This window comes from Scardinius erythrophthalmus, assembly GCF_964197995.2.
Source record: "Scardinius erythrophthalmus genome assembly, chromosome: 19".
Lineage (NCBI taxonomy): Eukaryota > Metazoa > Chordata > Actinopteri > Cypriniformes > Leuciscidae > Scardinius > Scardinius erythrophthalmus.
The window spans coordinates 2,543,746-2,566,086 of record NC_138239.1 but is presented as its reverse complement, the minus strand read 5'-3'; the positions used below and the strand labels follow the sequence as shown (position 1 = coordinate 2,566,086).

The 22,341-nt window shown below is 37.6% G+C and overlaps 1 protein-coding gene across 4 annotated transcripts in view; it reads right to left on the bottom strand.

Moving 5' to 3' along the window:
• The window catches only part of cep170ba (centrosomal protein 170Ba), a 44,090-nt gene that overhangs the window by 5,216 nt on the left and 16,533 nt on the right, over nucleotides 1-22,341 (bottom strand). The window contains exons 7-14 of one of the 4 annotated variants that reach the window (XM_081347390.1): nucleotides 20,720-20,830; nucleotides 15,488-15,955; nucleotides 13,369-14,144; nucleotides 10,599-10,769; nucleotides 9,485-9,623; nucleotides 4,103-5,515; nucleotides 2,723-2,957; nucleotides 386-512 (exon numbers count right to left, since the gene is read on the bottom strand). In XM_081347390.1, the coding sequence (XP_081203516.1) occupies nucleotides 386-512; nucleotides 2,723-2,957; nucleotides 4,103-5,515; nucleotides 9,485-9,623; nucleotides 10,599-10,769; nucleotides 13,369-14,144; nucleotides 15,488-15,955; nucleotides 20,720-20,830 (3,440 nt within the window). The remainder of the gene's footprint in view (nucleotides 1-385; nucleotides 513-2,722; nucleotides 2,958-4,102; nucleotides 5,516-9,484; nucleotides 9,624-10,598; nucleotides 10,770-13,368; nucleotides 14,145-15,487; nucleotides 15,956-20,719; nucleotides 20,831-22,341) is intronic. The other 3 variants (XM_081347391.1, XM_081347392.1, XM_081347393.1) reach the window with 3 other exon arrangements.

The following is a 22,341-nucleotide window of genomic DNA, read 5'->3' as shown; positions in this document are numbered from 1 at the left end:
ACGATAAGTTTGTAACTATACACAACCAATCAACAGTTTGAGGTCAGATATGATTTTTGAAAGAAGCGAGTATTTTTATTCAGCAAGGATGCATTAAATTGATAAAAAAAGAACTTTCAATTCATCAAAGAATCCTAAAAAAACATTTATCATTTTCAACACTGATAATAATCATAAATGTTTATTGAGCATCAGATCCTCATATTAGAGTGATTTCTGAAGGATCATGTGACACTGAAGACTGGAGTAATGATGCTGAAAATTCAGCTTTGATCACAGGAATAAATTACACTTTACTATATTCACATAGAAAACAGTTATTCTAAAATCATAATAATATTTCATTATTTCTGTATTTTTGATCAGACAAGCGCAGGAACAGTACCTCCTCGTGGGCAGATACGGCGGGTCCCATCTTGTCTGTAGAAACACTCTGAGCTTCTGTATCTCCAGCAACATCATGAATCTCTTGGGCCAGAATAGCCAAATCTTTGGCCAGGTCCTGACTCAATCTAGCAAAGAACATGCATTAAAATTACATTTTTAGAGAGGCAATTTGACATCAAAACAATTATTTAAAAAAGTTAGGGGCAATGCAGTAGTACAGGTAATGTTTTTCTTTCTTTCTTTTTTTTTGGAATTTAAGGATTAGTTCACCTCAAAATGAAAATTTCCTGATAATTTACTCACCCCAGTGCAATCCAAGATGTCAATGTCTTTCTTTCTTCAGTGGAAAATAAATTAAGTATTTTGAGGAAAACATTTCAGGATTTTTCTACACACAATGGACTTCAATGGCAACCAGAATGTTGAAGTTCAAATCAATGCCGTTTCAAAGGGCTCTGAAGTGTTTCAAAGGGCTCTGAAGTGTTTCAAAGGGGGCTCTGAAGTGTTTCAAAGGGCTCTGCACGATCCCAGTTGAGAAATAAGGGTCTTATCCAGCGAAACGATCGGCCATTTTCAAAAAAAAAAAAAAAAAAAAAAAAAAAATTATATATATACACACACACTTTTTAACCACAATTGTTCATCTTGTGCTGGTCTGCGACACGCCACGTATTACGTCATCACATTGGAAAGGTCACAAAAAAAATAAAAATAAAAATAATAATAAATTAAAACAAAGATGTCGGACGATTTTGAAGTTGGAAGAGAAAATGAGATGGAATTTTTGCCCTTCTCTACCTTTCTGAACCGGAGTACACAGACAAATAACTTAGAAAGATGACGTGACTCGTGACCTTTCCAACGTGATGACGCAGACCAGCACAAGACGAACAATTGTGGTTAAAAAGTATATACATTTTTTTTTTTTTTTTTAAATGGCCGATCGTTTCGCTGGATAAGACCCTTATTTCTCAACTGGGATCGTGCAGAGCCCTTTGAAACACTTCAGAGCCCTTTGAAACGGCAATGATTTGAACTTCAACATTCTGGTTGCCATTGAAGTCCATTGTGTGGAGAAAAATCCTGAAATGTTTTCCTCAAAAAACTAAATTTCTTTTCCACTGAAGAAAGAAAGACATGGACATCTTGGATGGCACTGGGGTGAGTAAATTATCAGGACATTTTCATTTTGAGGTGAACTAATCCTTTAATGCATAATTTGAATTCACACTATAAGTAATTTCTCAAAGATGTAACGTGTGCAATTATGTAACTTATTTACTGACAAATACAACTGGAATGCATGAAGAATTTACCTAGGTCTACACTTATGATGATTCCCATTGTAATGAACGACATCTACACTGGGTACAGTCAATGCATGTCTAAGTCAGGGGAAAACCAAACCAAAACACACACATTCAAGCTCAGCATGGCACTACAGCTCTGAAAGCTCAACGTGAGATTAAGTCAATCAAAATGTGGTTTAAACATTCTCCAACTATTATTAAAACAGAGGGATTGTGAATTGTGGATATTCAGGTGTTTACCATTCTAATAGTCATTTTAAATTTTAGTAATCAAAAACCATGTCTAATTAATTTAAATCATGAGATGTATACAGTTTAACAACAATTTATTAAAAGTTTAAAGTCCCCCTGTGGTGAAAATCCAGCTTTTAGTGTTTATATGTCTATAGTGTTTTTAATATGCTTTAAAGATAAACCATGTGTAAATTCATAAGTCGACAGCATTGCTGAGTATTTTCTCCTTAAAACTGCAGTGAACCAAAGACAGTCTCAAACACACGCTTTGAAATCGCTGGTGTTTCTGACGTCACAAACTACCTTGTAACCAATCATGTCACGTGTGGGCAGGGTTTAGCATATCATTAATAGTGAACTAGCAGGGGAGTCTCGAGAGATGTCAGGTTATCCAAGTATACAGTTCGAAGGTGGTTAGAGTGAACTTTTCCAGAAAGTTCGAATTACGTACAGCCCTGCTTTTGATTTATTCATCCAAAATTAGCCAAATTTCATTTTTATGACTGGATTATTTTATTTATATTGATTTATAAGTTTATTTATATAGGGACAGTACAAAATTCCAGTCGAAAAACTGGTGTTAAATGGTGTAATATTTGTGAATTTGATTATGTAGCTACTTATCCATTTTCTTGCGATTGCGTCAATATTACTCTCTGGTGCTGCGAGACTCCGCCCACACGCTGTTCTGATTGGCTGTGGGTTTTGATTGATTTGTATGCATCGCGTCTGGTTAGGACACGGTGTAACGCGACCTCTGATAGGGCCCTATATGTTCGATCCTTCCTCACCTGGCAATCTCGGCGCTATGAGACGTCCAGTTCTGGAAGGCGTCGCTCTCGTGTCCGTCCCCCTCGGAGTCTCTGGAACGGGGTACGGCTCGCACCGGACCAGCTGGATGGAGACTGGGGTTCTGCTGGGCCCCTGAATGATGGGAGCGTTTGTGTTTAGGCGTGCTAAGGTTAGACTCGTACTCATCCTCTGAGGTGGAGGCGTAGTCTGAACCCTTCTGACGCCTCCTGGAGCCTTGGCCCAGGGAATTGGGAATGGGGAGTGTTTGGTACACCAAGTCATCAGAGGATGGGATAGAAACCAAAATAAAAAAGCAGACGTAGAAAAAGACAGAATAAGACACCCGAAAAACCAACAACCAATTGCCAAAATGGACTCTAGATTGTTAATCCCATTAGGAAAAAAAAATGACAACAATTGATTTTCACAATATACCGGTTAAGTTTTTAGTATGGTAATCTAGTTGTCTCCAAATTCAAAAATTTGTAATATTGGAGACTTGTTAGTTAAAGACGGTCATTGGCCCAATTGTGCGATACAAACAAATGCGCACAAATCAAGTCAATGATCGTTGGAAGAGTCATTCAGGGAAAAGTGAAAATTTCACATCAGAAAAGTCTTGTGCTTTTGTTTTTTCGGAAGCTCATCACTCTGATAAATGGATGCACAGCCATTTTATGGTACTAAATTATATTAACGCTGTATTTATAATTAATTTATTCATTTTTTGAGCAAAGACCTGAACATTAAATTTCCAATTTAAACTCTTAAATCTTGAATGCTTTAGAGCACTGACTTAAGTTTGATCTCTTTTCAAAGACGACACTTGGCAGATTATTGCTGAAGTGAAAAAAGTTTTAAAAAGTGAACTTGAAAAAAAGTTACAGAATTTTACGTTTATTGTTATGAAAAATGTGCAAAAGTACTTAATTTTTATATGAAATACATATTTTCAAAATCATGTTATACTCTAAAACTGAGAAAACCAAAGCCATAAATCTAAACATGTGTTCAAAATTTGAGCCTGATATCCCAAAAAAAAATATTGATTTAGTTTGGCCGCAGTACCAAAAGTTCCCACTAGATGAAATTTGTTAATTTCCAATGCGCTCATTTTAACCGTGAGCACAAATGTGACTTTTTTTTTTCAGTACCATTTAACCTTTTCAAATCATGTCCATGTTTTTTTTGTGTGTGTTAAAATAGCAAGTACCAAAACTTTTCCCAATTTCGTACCATTCCGATGAAGAAAAAGAAAAATGTGTAAAATTTTAGAGCACCAGAGGGTTAAAAACGTTTACCTTGCATTGACCAATGTTTAGGCAAATCTCTCAATGAAATAAGCAAACACATGAGCCATTCTGAAGCATGATACTCACTAGCAGTGCTGCTGGCGTATTTGGCACTGCTCGAGCGCCCGCGAACGATCGGCTGCCTGTTCATGGCGTTCGAAACCTTCCTTAGAAGAGCCTTGGGATCCGCCACTGACGCTTTCCTCACGGAGCTTCCCGACTCCGTGCTTCGGTTTGAAAATCCCGTTCGGCCTGCGGAAGACTCCGTGTCACTGGGAGTGTTGAAAGAGCCAGTTCTTTTCCTAGGCAAAGCTAAAATATCCAATCTTGAGAGTTTCTTGCTTTCCTGAGCGCCTCGGGTGTTCCCCGAGGGATTGACGTCGGAGTTCTGAGACGTTCGGTCGGTTTCGGTGCCTTCGTTGTCGGAGGCGTCGCCCAAGCGGGAACGGCGAAGCATCGAAGCTCTCGTGGCTCTCGGAGCGGAGAGGCTATTGGAACGGGCTAGAGTTTGTTGCACCGTACCTTTGGATTTGCTCGTACCTTCCTTCTGAAGAGGAATGGTGTACTTTTTGTAAGGTAGGGAATTCGATTCCTGGTCGGAAACGACGTCACGTCTTGCGGCGGGACTTTGACGTTCTGGCGCAAAGTCGTGAGAACTAAGATTACGACGGCGCTGAAAACTCTTGCCATCACTGTCCTTTATCCCGGACGATGGATCATCGGAAGTCTTAGGTTCTCTTGAATACTGTCCGGTACCTATTAGAAGTCCTCTGAGGACTACGGGCTTCTTAGGAACAGAAACCAAAGCGTGTTTGCCACTGATTGTACTGGAAGTGTCCGATTCTTCCGAGAAGGAGTCCTCCAGATGGGAGCGCCCGTTGTTTTCTTGCTGTTCCAGAAGCTTGGCTTCCAGAGAAGCTAAAACATCCTCAGTGTCTTTGAGGTACGACTGAGTGTCTTGATTGCTTAGGCCTTTAAAAGCATCTTTGCCTAAGGGTTGACTAGATATCTGAGGCAATCTGGACAACTGGATGTCATCGCTAGCCCTTACTTTGGTGTAACTTTCTTGTCTGACAATAGACACTGAACTGTCCGCACCAAGAGAGTCGTCCTTGCTTGGGTGATCAATGTTGGATGGCTTGGTAAGCGTCCCATGCTGACGCGTTAAAGTAGCGGTGGAGAATTTGGGAGGCGTCTCTTCTTGATTGGGTTGCGTATTTGAAGACCGGTTCCACGTCTTGTAAGTTGTGTCAGGAGTCGTCCTGCTTTGCTCGACCACTGATCCATCATCGGACTTGCTGGCATCACTCAAGCTGTCTGGATCCAGATCATCTTGGACTCTTAGTTTCTGTGGATCCCACTTTTGCTTCTGGACTTGCGAACTCTTCTCCAAACCGGACAGGTACGAGTCAGGCTGGATGTGTATAGCGGGCGGTGGCGTCTCGATCTTCTCCTTCAAAGGAACCGGAGGCAGAACTCGTCTTGATCTGCTGCTATGACCTGTTTCCGAGGAGTTAGCAATTCGGTTAAGCATAACTTGGTGGATGATCCTTTCACCAGCTTAAAGAATGAAATAAGATAGCAAAGTAGGGCTGCACGATATTTCGTTTTTCATGTGATTTGCAGATTATTTGCAAAGTTTAACCATCATAGAGTGAAAGAATCATTTGCATTCGTTTTTAAGTCGAGTCAGGCATCAAGCGCAAGCGGACTCGCGCGCTGTTTTCTGTTCACACACACGCTGAATTCTTTCTTTTGAGCTTTAACGGACATGTGCACGTAAAGTGAAGTTAAAATGCCCATCTCTGCGAGTATCCTCGTAAACACAGTCGGTTATATATGTTGTAAACAATTAAGAAAGAAAATAGATGCGTGTCATTTATATTAGGTCCATGCATTTGTCTTAAAGGGACAGTAGCCAAATATATCCGCCGCTGTTTGTCACCAATGGTGATCAAACAACAAAAGAGAAAGAGAAAATTATTTTTGTAGCTTTAACAAAGATAAATTGTATTAATTTATTAATTAAAGCTGCAGTCCGCAGTTTTTCCTCTTTGTCGCCATCTCTGTTCGAAATCTGTAATTGCAGTTATTCGCGGAATTATCAACTTTACGTGCGTTGTGCCTCGGCACGGCACAGCGCGGATGAATCCGATGTTTTGAGGAGAATGTGCGGCTGTCAATCAGCGCGCTGGTGTGGATCCTGGCATTCCCAATCACAGATTCTACATTATGGAAGTATGACCAATATAAGAATTTACACCGAAAAATGTCGTCTGAACAAGTAAAGATCCACTTTTGTTCTGACCAACTAAGGGGAAAAAAGCATTGCAGTAGCCTAAATCGCGTTGATTAAATCTAACGATCGCTCATCATATCACGTCAAACCCTGCAAATTATACATTTGTTCTCAAATTGTTAATGTTAACAACATCTGCATTGCGTGACTACATTTAATGCCTTTCCGATATTATCCTTGTTTTAGCATGGGCCGGTTGAGGTCTCTTTTTTTCTCCGAAGTCTTTCGCGTTTTACAGCGGGTGAACCTCCTGGTGATTGTCGTTTGAACCTTTCTGTTCCGCCATCAAATTGATAAGTTTAATCATATCAAGTGCTGCGAGAAAAGGCTATAAATCTACACCTCAAACATACTCATACGCAATATAGCCGACTAGCCGAGACTCTTCTTTATGTGGACAGATGTGACGTAATGACGCAAGACATGCTCGAATTTCCCGCAGAAATCCACCAGTTCCTCTGGAGTTAAAAACATTATTACAAGCTTACCATGTTGAATCGAGCTAAGGCAAGCAGAGAGTGTTGAACACTGGATGGTTATGTACTTGCTCAAATTTATTTTTGATAATTTTTAACCCAAAAAAGCTACGGACTGCAGCTTTAATTGTACAAGTTAGTTAGTTACAGGCAGAGCCATAGAGAGAAAGAGTTGCGACACTCCCATAGACCTCCGTTGTAGATAATGGCGGCGCTTTTAACCGCCCACTTCCGGGATTTGAAGATCGGAATAGTTCCAAACACTGTCATTTGGGCGTTGGACACCATTCACTTACATTGCTGCGCGTCGAGTTGTTCCAGAGGTAAGTTGTTGAAATATCGACCTCTTTTGAATTGTCAACTGTCTATTTTGTATCAGAGGCCCTTTGCGATGCTTATACTGGTCTTCATTTGTATATGCACAGCGTAATTATTTATATTTTATGTTGGTTGTTTCAACCAATTTTCAAGCACTGCCTGCTAGCTAGCGCGACTTCGTCAGCTAAGAGTTCGGTAATGAATCGCTGCCACCTTTATAGCAACTTTTATTTAATTAAATTTTTTGGGATATACTAACTTTTCATTATGTTTTATTGTCTTGAGTGAAGCGGCTTGTGAGAACAATGCTGGACCTCTAGGATTGTTATGGCCATCACCAGTCCTGTCTGTTTCATGGATCACCTGCACCTGGTTTTTGTTTTTCTTGTTCACACACACTCACACAAGCACACATTTTTGTTGTCTGTCATTGTTTAATAAAAATATTTTATTTGAAAACCTTCATTTGTATCAGCAATGCTTAAATTCGTTTTTAATCTGTTATAGTTTTGATAATGTGTATGGCTTAATATTAAAATAATATTCTTAGTCTTAACATGATAATGTTTCACGTTGTGGTCCTGGGGTGGCCACTTTCATCAGAAGAAGTGAGCTAGCTTCTAAGCGAATTCTGAACGGACCGCCACGGCAGACCTCTTTGCGTGATCACGAAGGTAGGCTAATGGCTGAATCAAAATTTATAAGCAAAATCACGGGAATCAATAGCCTAATACAGCCCAGTTGTGCTAAAATAAATATCATGAGACGTCCATCATCAGATGAATGATATGAAAAAGTTAAGTTAGAGCCGCTAAAGCCAGTGCTACTACCATGCGAACATGAACACTAAGCTTTTCCCTCCAAAAATATAGCCTAAAACTTGTCTCCAAATGCAAAACTGACATTAACAAAATGCAATAATGCAATAACAGCTGAAAAAGTACTTGAGTGTGGGTTTTATTTTATATTTACCGTTCAATAATGCAATCGCTGCTGTCTGTCCCATAGAAGAACATGACAGCCAGCGTGTGTTTTGGAACTATTGGGGCTTACATGAACCACATGACAGCCATAGCGGCGACATCAAAGAGTGTCGCAACTCTTTCTCTGTATGGCTCTGGTTACAGGGTTTCTGCAGGTTTCAGTAAGTCAAATTTAAGACCTTTTTAAGACATTTTAAGACCATAAAGATTGAAATTTAAGACCTACTGTACACGACGCATTATCCAAGTTAGATAGATAGTTACCTCGGGATCATTAAAGTATCTATCTATCTATCTATCTATCTATCTATCTATCTATCTATCTATCTATCTATCTATCTATCTATCTATCTATCTATCTATCTATCTATCTATCTATCTATCTATCTATCTAGGATTATCTGATGTGTGTGTGTGTGTGTGTGTGTGTGTGTGTGTGTGTGTGTGTGTGTGTGTGTGTGTGAGAGAGAGGGAGAGGTAGATTTTTTTTTATAGAAAATTGTACTTTTGCATATTATACTGTAAAAACACAATTATTGCTGATTTTAGTTGATCATAGTTGATCATAACTAGAGAGGAAATGATGAGATGATTAAAGTGACAAATTATCACGTTATCACAGAATCCTGTTCAAAAAGTACTAATACTACAGAATGAACTCAATTCAACAAGTTTTATGTCGAACAACAGCAAATAACAAATTGATTAGCATCAATATGCACTTTTTGTTTACGTGAACATTAAAATACCATGAACATAAAAAATGATGGCCAGATTTTAAAAGAGTGTCTTGCAACATGTTATCTACTAACATGTACAAGTTCAAATAAAGTTTTGACAAAAAAAGTTTTATACAAAGATAAACCTCATATTTCAGCCTTTAAATATTTTTTTTTTATAAAAAGAATGAGTCAAAAAAGATAAATTATTGACATTTATAAAATTTACATTTTAAGACTTTTTAAGGCCTTAAATTTAAAGTTCAGAATTTTAGACTTTTTAAGACCCCGCGGAAACCCTGTAGTTAGTTAGATTTCATGTATGCAGTGAAGAGTTAATTTACATTTGATAATTAATTAAATTTCTGTACCTGAATGTTGTTAGATTTACCTGAAAAACACAAAGCACTGCTTCTTTCAATTGTATCTTTCTTCTATTGTATTTATCTATGCTTGTAATTTGTTTATAATTTTCTATGCAGATGCAACACCCTACAAAATTACCCTAACAATCCTAGAATTATTCATTATTTTCAATTAGAGTAATTCAAATCATCTGGGGAAATCGCAATATATATCGCAGAAAAAAAAAAAATATCGCAATGCAAGTTTTCTAATATCGTGCAGCCCTATAGCAAAGACAAAAGCGAAGAAAGCAAGCAAAATTTCCAAACCTCCGGTAGAAAGATCCGCCTGTGTTGGGGTTTCAACCAGTCCTGAAGCAGGACCCGAGACTGAGTAGGTGTCCGCCAAACTGGCCCAGCGGGAAACCCACCGACTGCCTCCAGGCGTTAACGCCGTCATCGACTGCATCTGCAGAGGAGGAAACCAGATAATTAAACTTATATTACATCACACTGCTTTAAAGTGGAATTAAAAAAGTTGAGATATTTTCACTTTATCTGTAAAACAAGTTTGTTGCACATTTCACATTTGACTTAAATATAAAATAACTCTTGTAGATCTGCCCTGAACTGCTTAGAGCAAACATTGTAATTAAATATTATAAAAATGTTTATTATAACCCTTACACTAATAACACTGTCTAGTAAATAATTATTTATTATCTTATTTTTCTTTGATTTATACATTATTTAAATTTAAGAATTTATTTTTTAAGTCTATTTCTTACCTTTCTTTTTACTTATTTTGTTACCACGGTGTATGAAATGTGTTAAATAATAAATAAATAAACTTGCCTTGCATATCATATCATAAACTTTTAGGTGACATTTGACTTCTAGATCTGTCCCAAATAAAGAATAAACTTTGTAAATATTTCAATTAATATTGTGCAAATAATTACAACTATAACTTTCATAGCGTTCTCTCATTTAAAAATAACAGCTATGCTAATATATATATATATTTTTTTTTTTATTAATTTTTATTTTAATTATCAGTTTAAAAAAAAAAAAAAAAAAAAAAAAAAACATTAAAATGAAGAATATAAATAATTAAACAAGTTCCTTTAAATTTAAATAAAACCTACTACAATTATACTGGCATACTAAACATATCGATTCGGGTACTCAAACAGTAAATTCAAAAGAAAATATCAAAATACACCAAATGAAAATATCTCAACCATATAAAGAGATCAGGCCCTTTAAAGATCCAAATCACCCGTTCATAATCATCCAAAAGCAGGAAAGAAACCCATCTGTGAGAAGATGACCAAGAAAAATCCTAATAAACCCACAGTGAAAGATAAGCAGATGATTGACAGATAGATCTACTGACGCCCATGATCCGCATGCTAACGTTAGCAGTCAGGTGAGAGTTTACCTGTACAGGACCCTTGTCTGTGTCACTATAGTCTTTCGGGTACTGGCCCAGTTTTAAGCCTGAGCTATTCTCACTGAGTGGAAGACTATAGTGACCCTCAGTGTCACCAACTATAGGCTGAACTGTTGCTGCTGCTGCTGAGGGTTGGCTGATGTTGCCAACACCAAACACCTGTCAATGATAAAGCATGCATGAATTATGAAGGCTTCTATATGTCTGTTCCCAACCGACCGGACCTCTTCAACTCCTGACTCGGTGAATTATTCAGAAAAGCACTTTGAATGTGATAATATACTAGAGACTGAAATAACCAGAATAACAGAACTGAAACAATGGCTTCTAATGACAGATTATGTTTGTGTTTGTTTTTTTTAAGCCGTTTAAATGTAGGGGCGATATGACCAAAATCTTATTTTATTTCACGATAAATCAAGATATAGTTGTTATATTATAGGCAAGGCAAGTTTATTTATACAGCACATTTCATACACTACGGCAATTCAAAGTGCTTTACACAGAAAGGAATTAAAATAATCAGGCAAGGAAAATTAAAAGAGTAAAAAGATGATGCATAGATGCACTTCTCATCTGGTTTATCATATTTTTCACAACTTTTCCCAGTTTTACTGTGAGATTTTCCTACAGGGAAGAAATCTATTGAATGTCTCCAATGGACCCGATTTTCCCCTAAAATCGAAAATTAATTATTTAATTATAATTAAAGAGCTTCCTCTGTTTCTCTGACTGAAACTGTCACTGGAGAGAGTGCTAAAGCTCCTCATTTTTGTCGTATTTTTGATGGATTTTTTTTTTTTTATAAATGATCGTTCTTTCTAAACGTGAAGTAAACATACTATCCTGTGACCACAAATAAACAGAAGCGTCTAAATAAGTACGCGTTTCCTCTTTCTTTTGTGAAATAATGGTAAATACCACTTTATTTCTGTGTGACTAATGTGTAATCTTGACAAAAATAAATGTATTATGGTCAATGTATCACTTATTGGTGTAAAACATCGATGCTCGACAGGGCTCGTACTGATACTGTAAAATGAATTTGCTTTTTAAGCACTACTTTTTTTGGCTATCAAGGACCACAATCAGAGATCTCACTTATCAAACAATATCTTTATAATCTTTTAAATTCTAAACCAATAAAACAAAATGGTACAAATAAAGTCTAAAGTGCAGCACATGCAATGACTGCGGTAACTTTGACTATACTATGACAAAGATATCGCTTTTCTCATTCAAACTGATTTCACCCCCCACCCCACCCCCCCATTTATATATGATCGACATGAAGAATGAAAGCTGTATTATATACTTGAATATTTATATGAGCAATATCACGCTCATAGCCATGAGAAATTGCTCTATATCTATATCAGACGAGCTGCAGCTTTAAATTTGTTTGAAAAGGTTGTTTTATCGATACAATTAAACAATTAGACTTTCACATATATCATCTTTCAATAATTCTTTTCAAGTACCTTTTCATAAATATGTCTGTTTTCAGGGGTTTTCCAGGACTTACATTTGAAAAAAAGTCAAATTCAAGCACTAAAGCACCTTGTACGAACCCTGGCTTGGGTTTTAAATCTTTAGGTTAACCATAAAATGCCAATAAACTGGTCAATCATGTTCGTTTTAGCCATCTCGCTGATTTCCAGTGATTTCTTTCTGATTATCTTTCTGAGAAAACTTCCATTTGTTGGTGAAATGGTTTGTGTGATGTTGTTTCAGAGAGGCGTGTGACGGGCGGGTTCACCGATTAGCATTAAGCTTTGTATCAGTAGAAACCCGGTAGTATTCTCGAGTGACCGTGCTTCCCTCCCTCATGTCCCCCTGAGACCAGAGATTTCTGTGTTGTGTGTCTGGAAAAAACCCTTAGATGACGCAAAAATTGTCATTTAGCTCATCAGAGGCTCTTCTGTCCAGAGGCGAGAGACTCCAGCCAGTAGGAGGAGCTCGTCCCGCATGTGTTCAACCCGCCCATAGGGGGATCTCACGATTAAATGCCGTCTTTTCAGTTTCGAGTCGACTAGTAGCCTAGCTGTATCATTTCTTCCGACACTGCCCTCTGTAACCGGGAGGCGTGGCCTCGTAGGGCAGCGAAGCAAGTGCATTCTGGGAGTTGTTGTCTTTCATTCACATGAGCCAAAAATACATTTTCTGGCTTTTCTCAGTCTAGACGGCACCAACTTCTAAAATAATTTCACATTTCTACCACATAAATGACCCAATTTAAATACACATTCATGTGATAATGATAGACACTTCGTCACCATGATATATGTGACCCTGCACCACAAAACCAGTCACGAGTCGCACGGGTTTATTTGTGGCAATATCCAACAATACATTGTATGGGTCAAAATTATCGATTTTTCTTTTATGCCAAAAATCATTAGGATATTAAGTGAAGATCATGTTCCATGAAGATATTTTGTAAATTTCCAACCGTAAATATATAAAAAAATATATTTTTGTGAGTGAATGCAGCACAATCGAGAACATAAATGAACAACTTTAAAGGAGATTTTCTCAATGTTTCGATTTTTTTTGCAGATTTACAATAGTTGTGTCTCAGCCAAATATTCCTAACAAACCACACATCAATGGAAAGCTTATTTATTCAGCTTTCAGGTGATGTATAACTCTCAATTAAAAAAAAAATTACCCATGTGACTGGTTTTGTGGTCCATATATCGTCATACCGCCCAGCCCTGCTCAAATGTGATGTCAAGCTGAAGTGACGGGGTTGTACCTGATCGATCAAACTCCGCGCCTCCACAACCTCTTTATCCGGTCCCTCAGCTTCAATAGTGTAGGTCCCGGCATCACTTAAACTATCCTCTTCTTCATGCGGAGAGGTTTTGGCCTCCGGAAAGTTGGCTTCCATGAGCGCAGAGGGAGATCTGCTGGTCTGGTTAATGGTGGGACTTTGTGAATGAGACGTGGCAGGAACACTCTGAGAAGAGCCGGAGTGTGTCGTAGCTGTGGAAGATGAGGGTTTATGGTCCAGTGTGGATGCGGGATTAGGTTTCGACACCCTGAGCAACTCGGCTGCGAAGTCCTGCGAGAGTTTGGATCTCCGGCCGATGCTGCCAAAGGGTTTTGACGTGGAGCGAGAGCTGAAGTCAGACGTGCTCATGCGGATCTCGCTTTTCTCCCGTCTGAGAGATTCGGCCCGCTTGGTATCATCAGAGCCTTTAAGGGGAATGGTGAACTGCTGTGTGGGAGGATTATGAGCGGATGATGAGGCTTGGCCTGCAACTTTTCGTTTGTCAAGCTTGCTTTTCAACGCAGACTGGAAGTCTGGGGAAGACATGTTATTGGTGAACGACTGCGAGCGCTTTTTACGCTGACACTCGTCAAAGAACTCGACCGTAAAAGCTTGCTGGGGATCCGGTTTGCCTTGGCTCTTTGAATCTGGGATGTAGTTCGCTGGGTAATCTTCTCCTTCCAGTTGTGGTACGATCTTTTGAACCATTTGCGGTTCTTCTGGTTCTTCCAAATCATCATCTTCATGATGGTGTGCATCTAGAAACAACACAACAGGTCAACATTTAGAGAGAGAATAGCAGGCAAAAACAAATCTGGTACTAGAGGTCGACCTTTTGGCATTTGTGCTGCAAATTAGGCCGATTAATAGGCAGACCGTAAAATATGCTAATCACCCTCAAACGCAAGCAAGAGACGGTTATTTTCAACCATAGACTGTTTTTAACGTGTTTTTGCTGCAGTGAGCCAAATCACAGACAGTTGTTGATTTCTTGAACGCAATGGCCAATCAGAGGCGTTGGATAGTTTTTATTCAGTGCTGCCGAGTTATGCAGGCTCGCCAAACCTCTCATTAACAAACAAAGCGTAGACACGATGTAAGAGATTTATTGTGCATTGTTGGCAGCTTCTTCTTTCTTTATAAATAATAAAACGTGCTGCACAAAGCACTTATCGGCAGCCCTGATTTCTAAATATCGGCATTGGCCAGAGAAAAACCCATATCGGTCGACCTCTATCTGGCACAGCCATATCTATAACTAAACATGTCATCATTGTCGGATACCTCCGTTTTCACAGTCCACACTACAACGTAATTAGATTTTGAAATGTATCCGATTGGGACAGCGTCCTCAAAAAGTGGTTTTCGCTGAACAAAATGCGGTCTCAGTGTTAATGCCAAAACGTACCAAAAAGAAAATGTGTTTAAATTTATCCATATTATTTTATCCTCAGTATGTATGCATGTATGTGTGTGTGTGTGTGTGTGTGTATTTATATGTATATGTGTGTATGATATAGATTATATATATATATATATATATATATATATATATATATATATATATATATATATATATATATATATATATATATATATATATATATATATATATATATATATATAAAGTCACTTTACTTCAGTGTTCTATTATTATTATTAACAATGTTTCTATTTACTTTTGGACACATCTACATTGTCAGTAAATGAAAACACCAGTTTTTCACTGAAAAGCGCCTATAATAATGTTGTAATAAATGACTATAACTTGCTTAGGGATTGTTACATGTAGACAACATTTCATCTGGAAATCTAGAATAACCAAGTATCACTTTCTAAAGGAAAAAAAAATCCAAACTTCAGGAGGTTCTGTTTGAGTAGAGTAAAAAAATAATAATAATTTGGTGACGTTTTTCTTAAATCTGGTAAATTCATCCATTCCCAAACAAAATAAAATGTAAAATTGGGAATTTAAATGAGCTAGATTGAAACGTCAAGTTCTCCTGTTTAAAATGATTTATGGCACTTGATGCGGACTGCTATAAAGGGTTAGAAAAACAAAGAAAAGTACAAGTAATCTTTCCACCTGTACAAACATTACCCTTGAAGCTCTTGTTCGGGAGCTCGTCGGACCCAGACGGCTCATCGAGACTCCTCAACATAGTGGCGTCGCTTTGCACCAACCAATCAGCAACTTTGTTCTCCGCCGACATCACTTCTGTAAGTCTGGCTATGGATTCTTTGGTGGGAATCCTGCGCTGGCGGACCGAGAGCTTCGTGACCTGGTCCTTGATCTTGATCTTTCCAGGGGTTTGGTCATCAAACTCAATGGTGAAGGAGGCATGGCCCTGGACCACTGGGGGGGTGGAAGGGGGTTTGTGGTCCGTGTCTTTTGTGGGGATCTCTTGCACTTCCAGGGATGACGTTTTGGGCTTTGGATGGATCTCCTTTGTGGGAATCTCAAAGTAGCTCGGCTCCTTGCGGAAAGCGTAACCGGACTTTCCCTGGCCATCGAGAAACTCATCTGGTGATACGCTGACCTCACATCCGGTACCATCCTTGTGGTTTTCTGTGAAAAGACATCAGCGTTAATGATAGATATGACATATCGGCCACCACATCTGTTTGGCCGATACATGTTCATTTTTAATCGTTATTGGCCTGATAAGAAAATTTGGCAGATTTATTAAAACTGATAAACAATAATGGAGTATTTCCGTCAGCTGAGACTCTTCAGATGCGCACTGTTCAACATGATGGCTTTGAATTGCTTGAAATATGATTGAAATCACTTCAAAAAAGGAAAATACAGTTCAGTGCAAGTCTGTCATATCGGCTACATGAAATTTAACGAGAACGTTATAATTGTGTGTTTAGGATGTGGGTTTCAATGGTGAGACTTTTGTTTTTGCAATCAGGCTCTCAAAAAAAAATATATAAAAAGTTGAATTTAGATTTATCGGGCAATATATCGGTTATTCACTTTTAAATATAAATAATTATCAGTTATCGGCCAAATTTTTCATATTGGTGCATTTCTAGTTAATATACGAATTTCCATTACCCTTCAAATTGCGCAAATTGAAATTGCAAATTGAAAATACGCCCAATGGAAACACGTCAATTTCGCAAAAACTCGCATTTATCGCAAAAAAGTTTTTCCGCTCGGATGAGGAGGTTTTTCAGGCAATCCGAAAAAGAAATATTTCAGGCAAAACTGCACTGGAAACAGTTTTTGTGCATTTACAGGTCAGCTGACGTAGATGACGCGGTGTGTTTGGACAGAATACGAGACAGAGTTCTTTATTAAATTCATATAAGACAAAAGAATTACAGGAATACTGGATTCTAAACCTCAAATAAATGCCACAATCGAGACCTCGACACAGATCTGAGGGAGAAACACCCAGAAACTCCTCATATGTGCTGCTCACAGTATAAGAGTCTTTCCTTGCCATTAATGCTTGGATAACACGTCTACATTTCATTCCATTAATAATAATGGGCAGTGCAGTGGCTGAGATACATAAACCTACCAACATGCGTTGCCATGATTTTTGGAATGACTTATGAGATAAAAAAAAAAATAAGTTTTAGTAATTTCACAATCGTTTTATTGTCGACGCGCCTAATGATTGCTAATATAAATTAACAGTGATGGGAGAAACGGAGTATTTTGACAGTCTGAATCAATTGATTCACAAAATGAATCACTTTTTGAAGCGTTCACACAGCACCGTTCAGCAATGTTTTGAAACTGTTATATGCCTCATTTACTGAAATCATGTGATTTAGTCAGTTTGATATGCACTCCTGACCACTGGTTTATAACACAAGATTTGAAGCTTTACAGAAGCATTCATTTCCAAAGCATCCACCACTGCAGACAAACTGCACTGACAGATTAGGACGTGTGCCAAACTCGTGCGTGTGACATACAGAAGAAGAGCTAATTCACTTACTTTCCTTAAGTCACTCCTGCTGTGAGGTTAACCTAGTGAGGTCAAGTATTTTAGGTCTATCTCACACACTGTCCTAACCAGGTGTAACACGTGTAAACGTCATTTTCTGTCCAAACTAAAACCAAATTGCAGCATAAAGCAACAATATAATTTATGTTTAATATACAGCTTTGAGTAGATGGATTTTAAACCAAATTTCACTTCAAAACAGAAAAAAAAAAATTTAAAGTCAATATTCAAATAAATGTATAAAACAAAAAATAATAAATAAATTTAAAAATGAATGAATTACGCATGACATTATTTTAGAAATATATAAATTTTTTGTAAGCAATAAGGGACAGAGCGCAGCGTGTCATAATCTAAAGACCACGCCCACCGGGGGGGGAAACAGTCCAGCGGTCTCCATTGACTTTGCATTGTGAGAGGCTGCCTCCTTGTCATTTCTTGCTTCTAACAAAAGACAGAATAATGCCTAAAAGCTGCTATGTGACAAGGTGATAGCAAACAAGCTAAGAAACCCAGAAATAAGTTTTCATAAGCTGTCGACCCCAAAAACTGAGCGTTTGAGGACATAAAAGTGGATACAGGCTGGAACGAATGGGTAAATTGTGGGATCCTGACACTCAGTATGCACTAAAAATACACTACGTGTGCAGTAAGTTAAACATTTGGTCACTGGTGAGTCAAATATCCAAATGTCAGTTTTATACATTATAAACTGCCTGTATCCACTTTTATGTCCTAAACACTCGTTTTTTGGAGTCGAGAGCTAATAAAAACGTATTTCTGGGCTTTTTAGCTTGTTTGCTGTACACCTTGTCACATAGCAGCTTTTAGGCATTTTTCTGTCTTTTGTTAGAAGCAAGAAATGACAAGGAGGCAGCCTCTCGCAATACAAAGTCAATGGAGACGTTTTGATTGTTTTCCCCCCCGGTGTGGGCGTGGCCTAAATACGCTCGGTCTCTATGAGAGGCTGTGAATAAGTCCCTGGGCGTTGTTAGGCACGACTGATTCCCGATTCAGCACTAGCCTCTCGAGTACATTATTGCTTTTATAAAACGGTCACCACACAATACAAATATTAAAGCTGAAAAATATGTATCTATTAGGGCTGTCAAAGTTAGCGCGTTAATAACGCGTTAACGCAAAATCATATTAACGGCACTAATTTTTTTAACGCGCGATTAACGCAGCGCGTATTTTCTGTTTGACCCGTGGCGGCCCAACCCCTAGTTGGAGAAATGGAGATACACAGTGTTGCCAACTTAGCGACATTGCAGATCTCGCTCTCTCGCTCTCTCGCTCTCTCGCTCTCTCGCTCTCTCTCTCTCTCGGAGGAGCAGCGCTTTAATTCAGTTAAGCACAGATATTATGTTGCTTCTCTAATTTTACAAGTATAGCCGAAATCAGAGCACGGATATTGTCTTTATCTTATGTGTATTTGATTTCATCAGACGATCGGCTCGATTATCAGAATTTTTGTGCAGATTAACTTAACATCTTGGAAGGGAGAGCTGGTTATGTCTTAATGGGTCGCGTTCAGTCACCATTTCAAATTCATTCCGTTGTTTGACAACAGAAACAGTAATATACCAATGAAAACAGTTTTGAGAATTTAGCTTCATCAAAATGGGCACAGAGAGAGACAAACTACAATGTAATAATAAATAATAAATTTACATTTAGCATTTTCAGAAGAGCTGCCCCTGTCATGCAAAAATCTAAACATGTTTGTGTTAGTAAATTGCTCAGTGCAAAGAAAGAGAAGTAATGGTAACCTGGTATTTCTTTGTTCTTTCTACATGTGTCTAATAGACATGAACAAGTTCTTTGAAAAACATCTATGACCTTTGAAACATGTCTCGTCCTTATGCTCTATATTGACTATGGTTTCAATAATAAACATACATTTGCATAAAGCATCTATATTTATCCATGCTCACGTTGATTAGAGTATTACAAACTTGAAAAGTATTAATTTAAGGTTCATTTAGAACAAATAAAAAAATGTGCGATTAAATGCGATTAATCGCGAGTTAACTCATGACAATCATGCGATTAATCGCGATTAAAAAATTTTAATCGATTGACAGCCCTAGTATCTATGCAACTATTGCATGACGTAAAATCACTAAAAGCCTTCCTTCCGCTGGAAAAAATAGTCCCTGACTGAAAACGGCAACAGAAGTTACAGACATTATTTCACCAGTAGATGGCGGCGAAGACTGTCTTTATGAGCGAGTCAGTCAGAAGACTTTTATATTAAAGGACTGAAACTTGTGATCATGGAGAAGTGACGCAACTGACTATAGGCACGGGAAATCCCTTTAACTGATGGACATTCAAACGGATTTTCTTATTATGAATATAGGACTGACCCGAAGGAAAATGCTATATCTACTGTAAATGCAGGAACACTCGATCTCTCACAATACTCTACTCTAGCTTCAATGAACAATATCAATTAGGTAAGAGTGGTTGCAAGGGGTGTTGTGTAGTGATACATAGAACCGTTGGGTGAAGCGGCCATAGCCGTGCGTTATCGTGAATAAAACACAGCTATTGACCAATCAGAATCAAGGATTGGAACTAACCGTCTTATAAATAAATGTATAAAACAAATTAAGGTAAAATATAAATGTAAAAAATACATGAATTTAAAAAAAAAAATAGGTGGGTTATTCATCATAATTAAACTCGTTTTTAAATCATGCAATAAATCTCAAATCTGAGTGTGTTGCAGCAGGTTAGGATAAAAACTCAGATTAACGTGAATTTAATGATTATCATCGCGGCTGGTTAGGACACTGCTAAACACAGGCATGAAGTGCCGAAGAAAATAAACTGGACATCTCTGTCTGAAGAGTGTATAACAATATCAAATATATTAAACTAATGCTAAACCAAAGGTGACTCCTGCTTTTGCTAAAAAAACCACTACACTAAAACCCAGACAAATGTTTCTATGGTCACCCTTTAATCTCCGAGGAAACTTTGAGAAGTGCTTAAGACTGGAGGGAAAACACAATGACCTTCTCATTGAGACCGGCTGCTAATCCGTCACGAGCTCGCCCCGGCTCGCCCGGCGGGTCTCGAAGCTCACGCCAGCGTAGAGTTCAGCGTGAATTCCTCAGGCTGGAGATCAGCGGACACAAAAGGATTTTATCCCTTCTCGCTTCACACTGCATTCCTGTCCACCCTTCTCACACAGTTTCACAAGAAACTTGCGTGATGATTTCACTGGATTGTTTTGGATTTAATAATTTGGCGGTGGTGAAACAGGCACTTTATATCATAGCGGTTTTGAGATGTCAGTGTAAAAGTGTTTCTGGGTTTGTGTGTGATGATCATGAGTCTCAGATCCAGACCTGTGTGATGTTCATGAGCGCTCGGGTCACACCGCTCACCCTTTTCTTCATCATCTTCCCCCCACCAGGACGGCTGGCCGTAGAGAGGCGTGGGTCTCGGCACGGCGGGATCTGAGACCAAACAAGGGAAGAGGAAGAGCTTGATGAAACTTTCCATTAATACAGTGGAACTGGTTACATTATTTGTTTTAAAAATAAATAAATAAATACAAAATAATACATAAAACTATAAAAATAATAAATATTTTTTTTTTAAATCTATTTAATATTAAACAAATAAATACATTGCTGACATTAGGTATTTTAGAAATAAAGAAAAATACAAAAAATAATAAAAAAAACTATAAAAATAGTAAAAGTACAATAAAAATTTTATTTAATACTAAAAAGATAAATGCATAGGTGGCTACCTATTTTAAAAATAATTAAAAAAAACTAAATAAATTAAAAATCTTATAAATAAATTGGTGACAAGACATTTTTGAAAAGCAGAAAGAATAAAACACATTTAAATAAATTCATACAATTATAAATCTAGATAAAAAAGAATAAATTAATTTAAAAAATAAACTATAAAAAAATATTATAAATAATAATAAAAAAAACAGGTGACTACTTATTTTAGAAATAATTAAAAAAGACTTTAAATATTTATTAAATATATAAATTTAGGCAAATTAATTTACAAAATGTAAAGAATTTAAACAAAACTACATAAATAAATTGGTGACATGAAAATCTTGGAAATACAGAATTTAAAAAAATAAAATAAATGTATACAATTATTAATGATTAAAATAAATTAATTTAAAAAAAATTATAAATCATAAAAATCATACGAAAATAGGTGACATTACTTATTTTAGAAACCAAGAAATAATTAATTCTATAAAATATTTATAAAATATATACATTTAGGTTAAAAAAAAACATGCAAAACCTAAAAATATTTGAAAGAAAGAAAGAAAGAAAGAAAGAAAGAAAGAAAGAAAGAAAGAAAGAAAGAAAGAAAGAAAGAAAGAAAGAAAGAAAGAAAGAAAGAAAGAAAGAAAGAAAGAAAGAAAGAAAGAAAGAAAGAAAGAAAGAAAGAAAGAAAGAAAGAAAGAAACTCCTTTCACTCTGTTGAAAAAGTGTTGTTTTTAAACTCGACTCATGTCAGTGCCAGCAAACACAACGGCTTAATTTCAAACCAAATGAAAAGGTTGTAAACGTTCATGCACACACACACACACACACACACACACACACACTCTGCACGTCTGGCCTGAACAGTAGTTTAGCAACAGTACAGCAGAATGAAGAACATTCTGGACTCCACCCGACGGCGGCGTCTGTAATCAAGCCATCTGAGCCGTCAGCTGCTGCGTTACTCTGTCAGAGATAACCAGTCACGCTGGTTACAGCAAGTCGAGTCACGGACACTGTTGATATTACACAGCTTCGCCCTGACAACACAGACAAAGACGGAGCAGCAGGAAACAGGGAGCAGCCGAAAACGCAGGACGCGCTTTATTCGGAAAGTTGTGGTGACGCGTCACAGATGTTGACCCACTTTAGTGAGTCGAGTTCGGGCGGAGATGCTGTGTTGCACTCTTGTGTGAGTGTCATTCAGAACCATGATG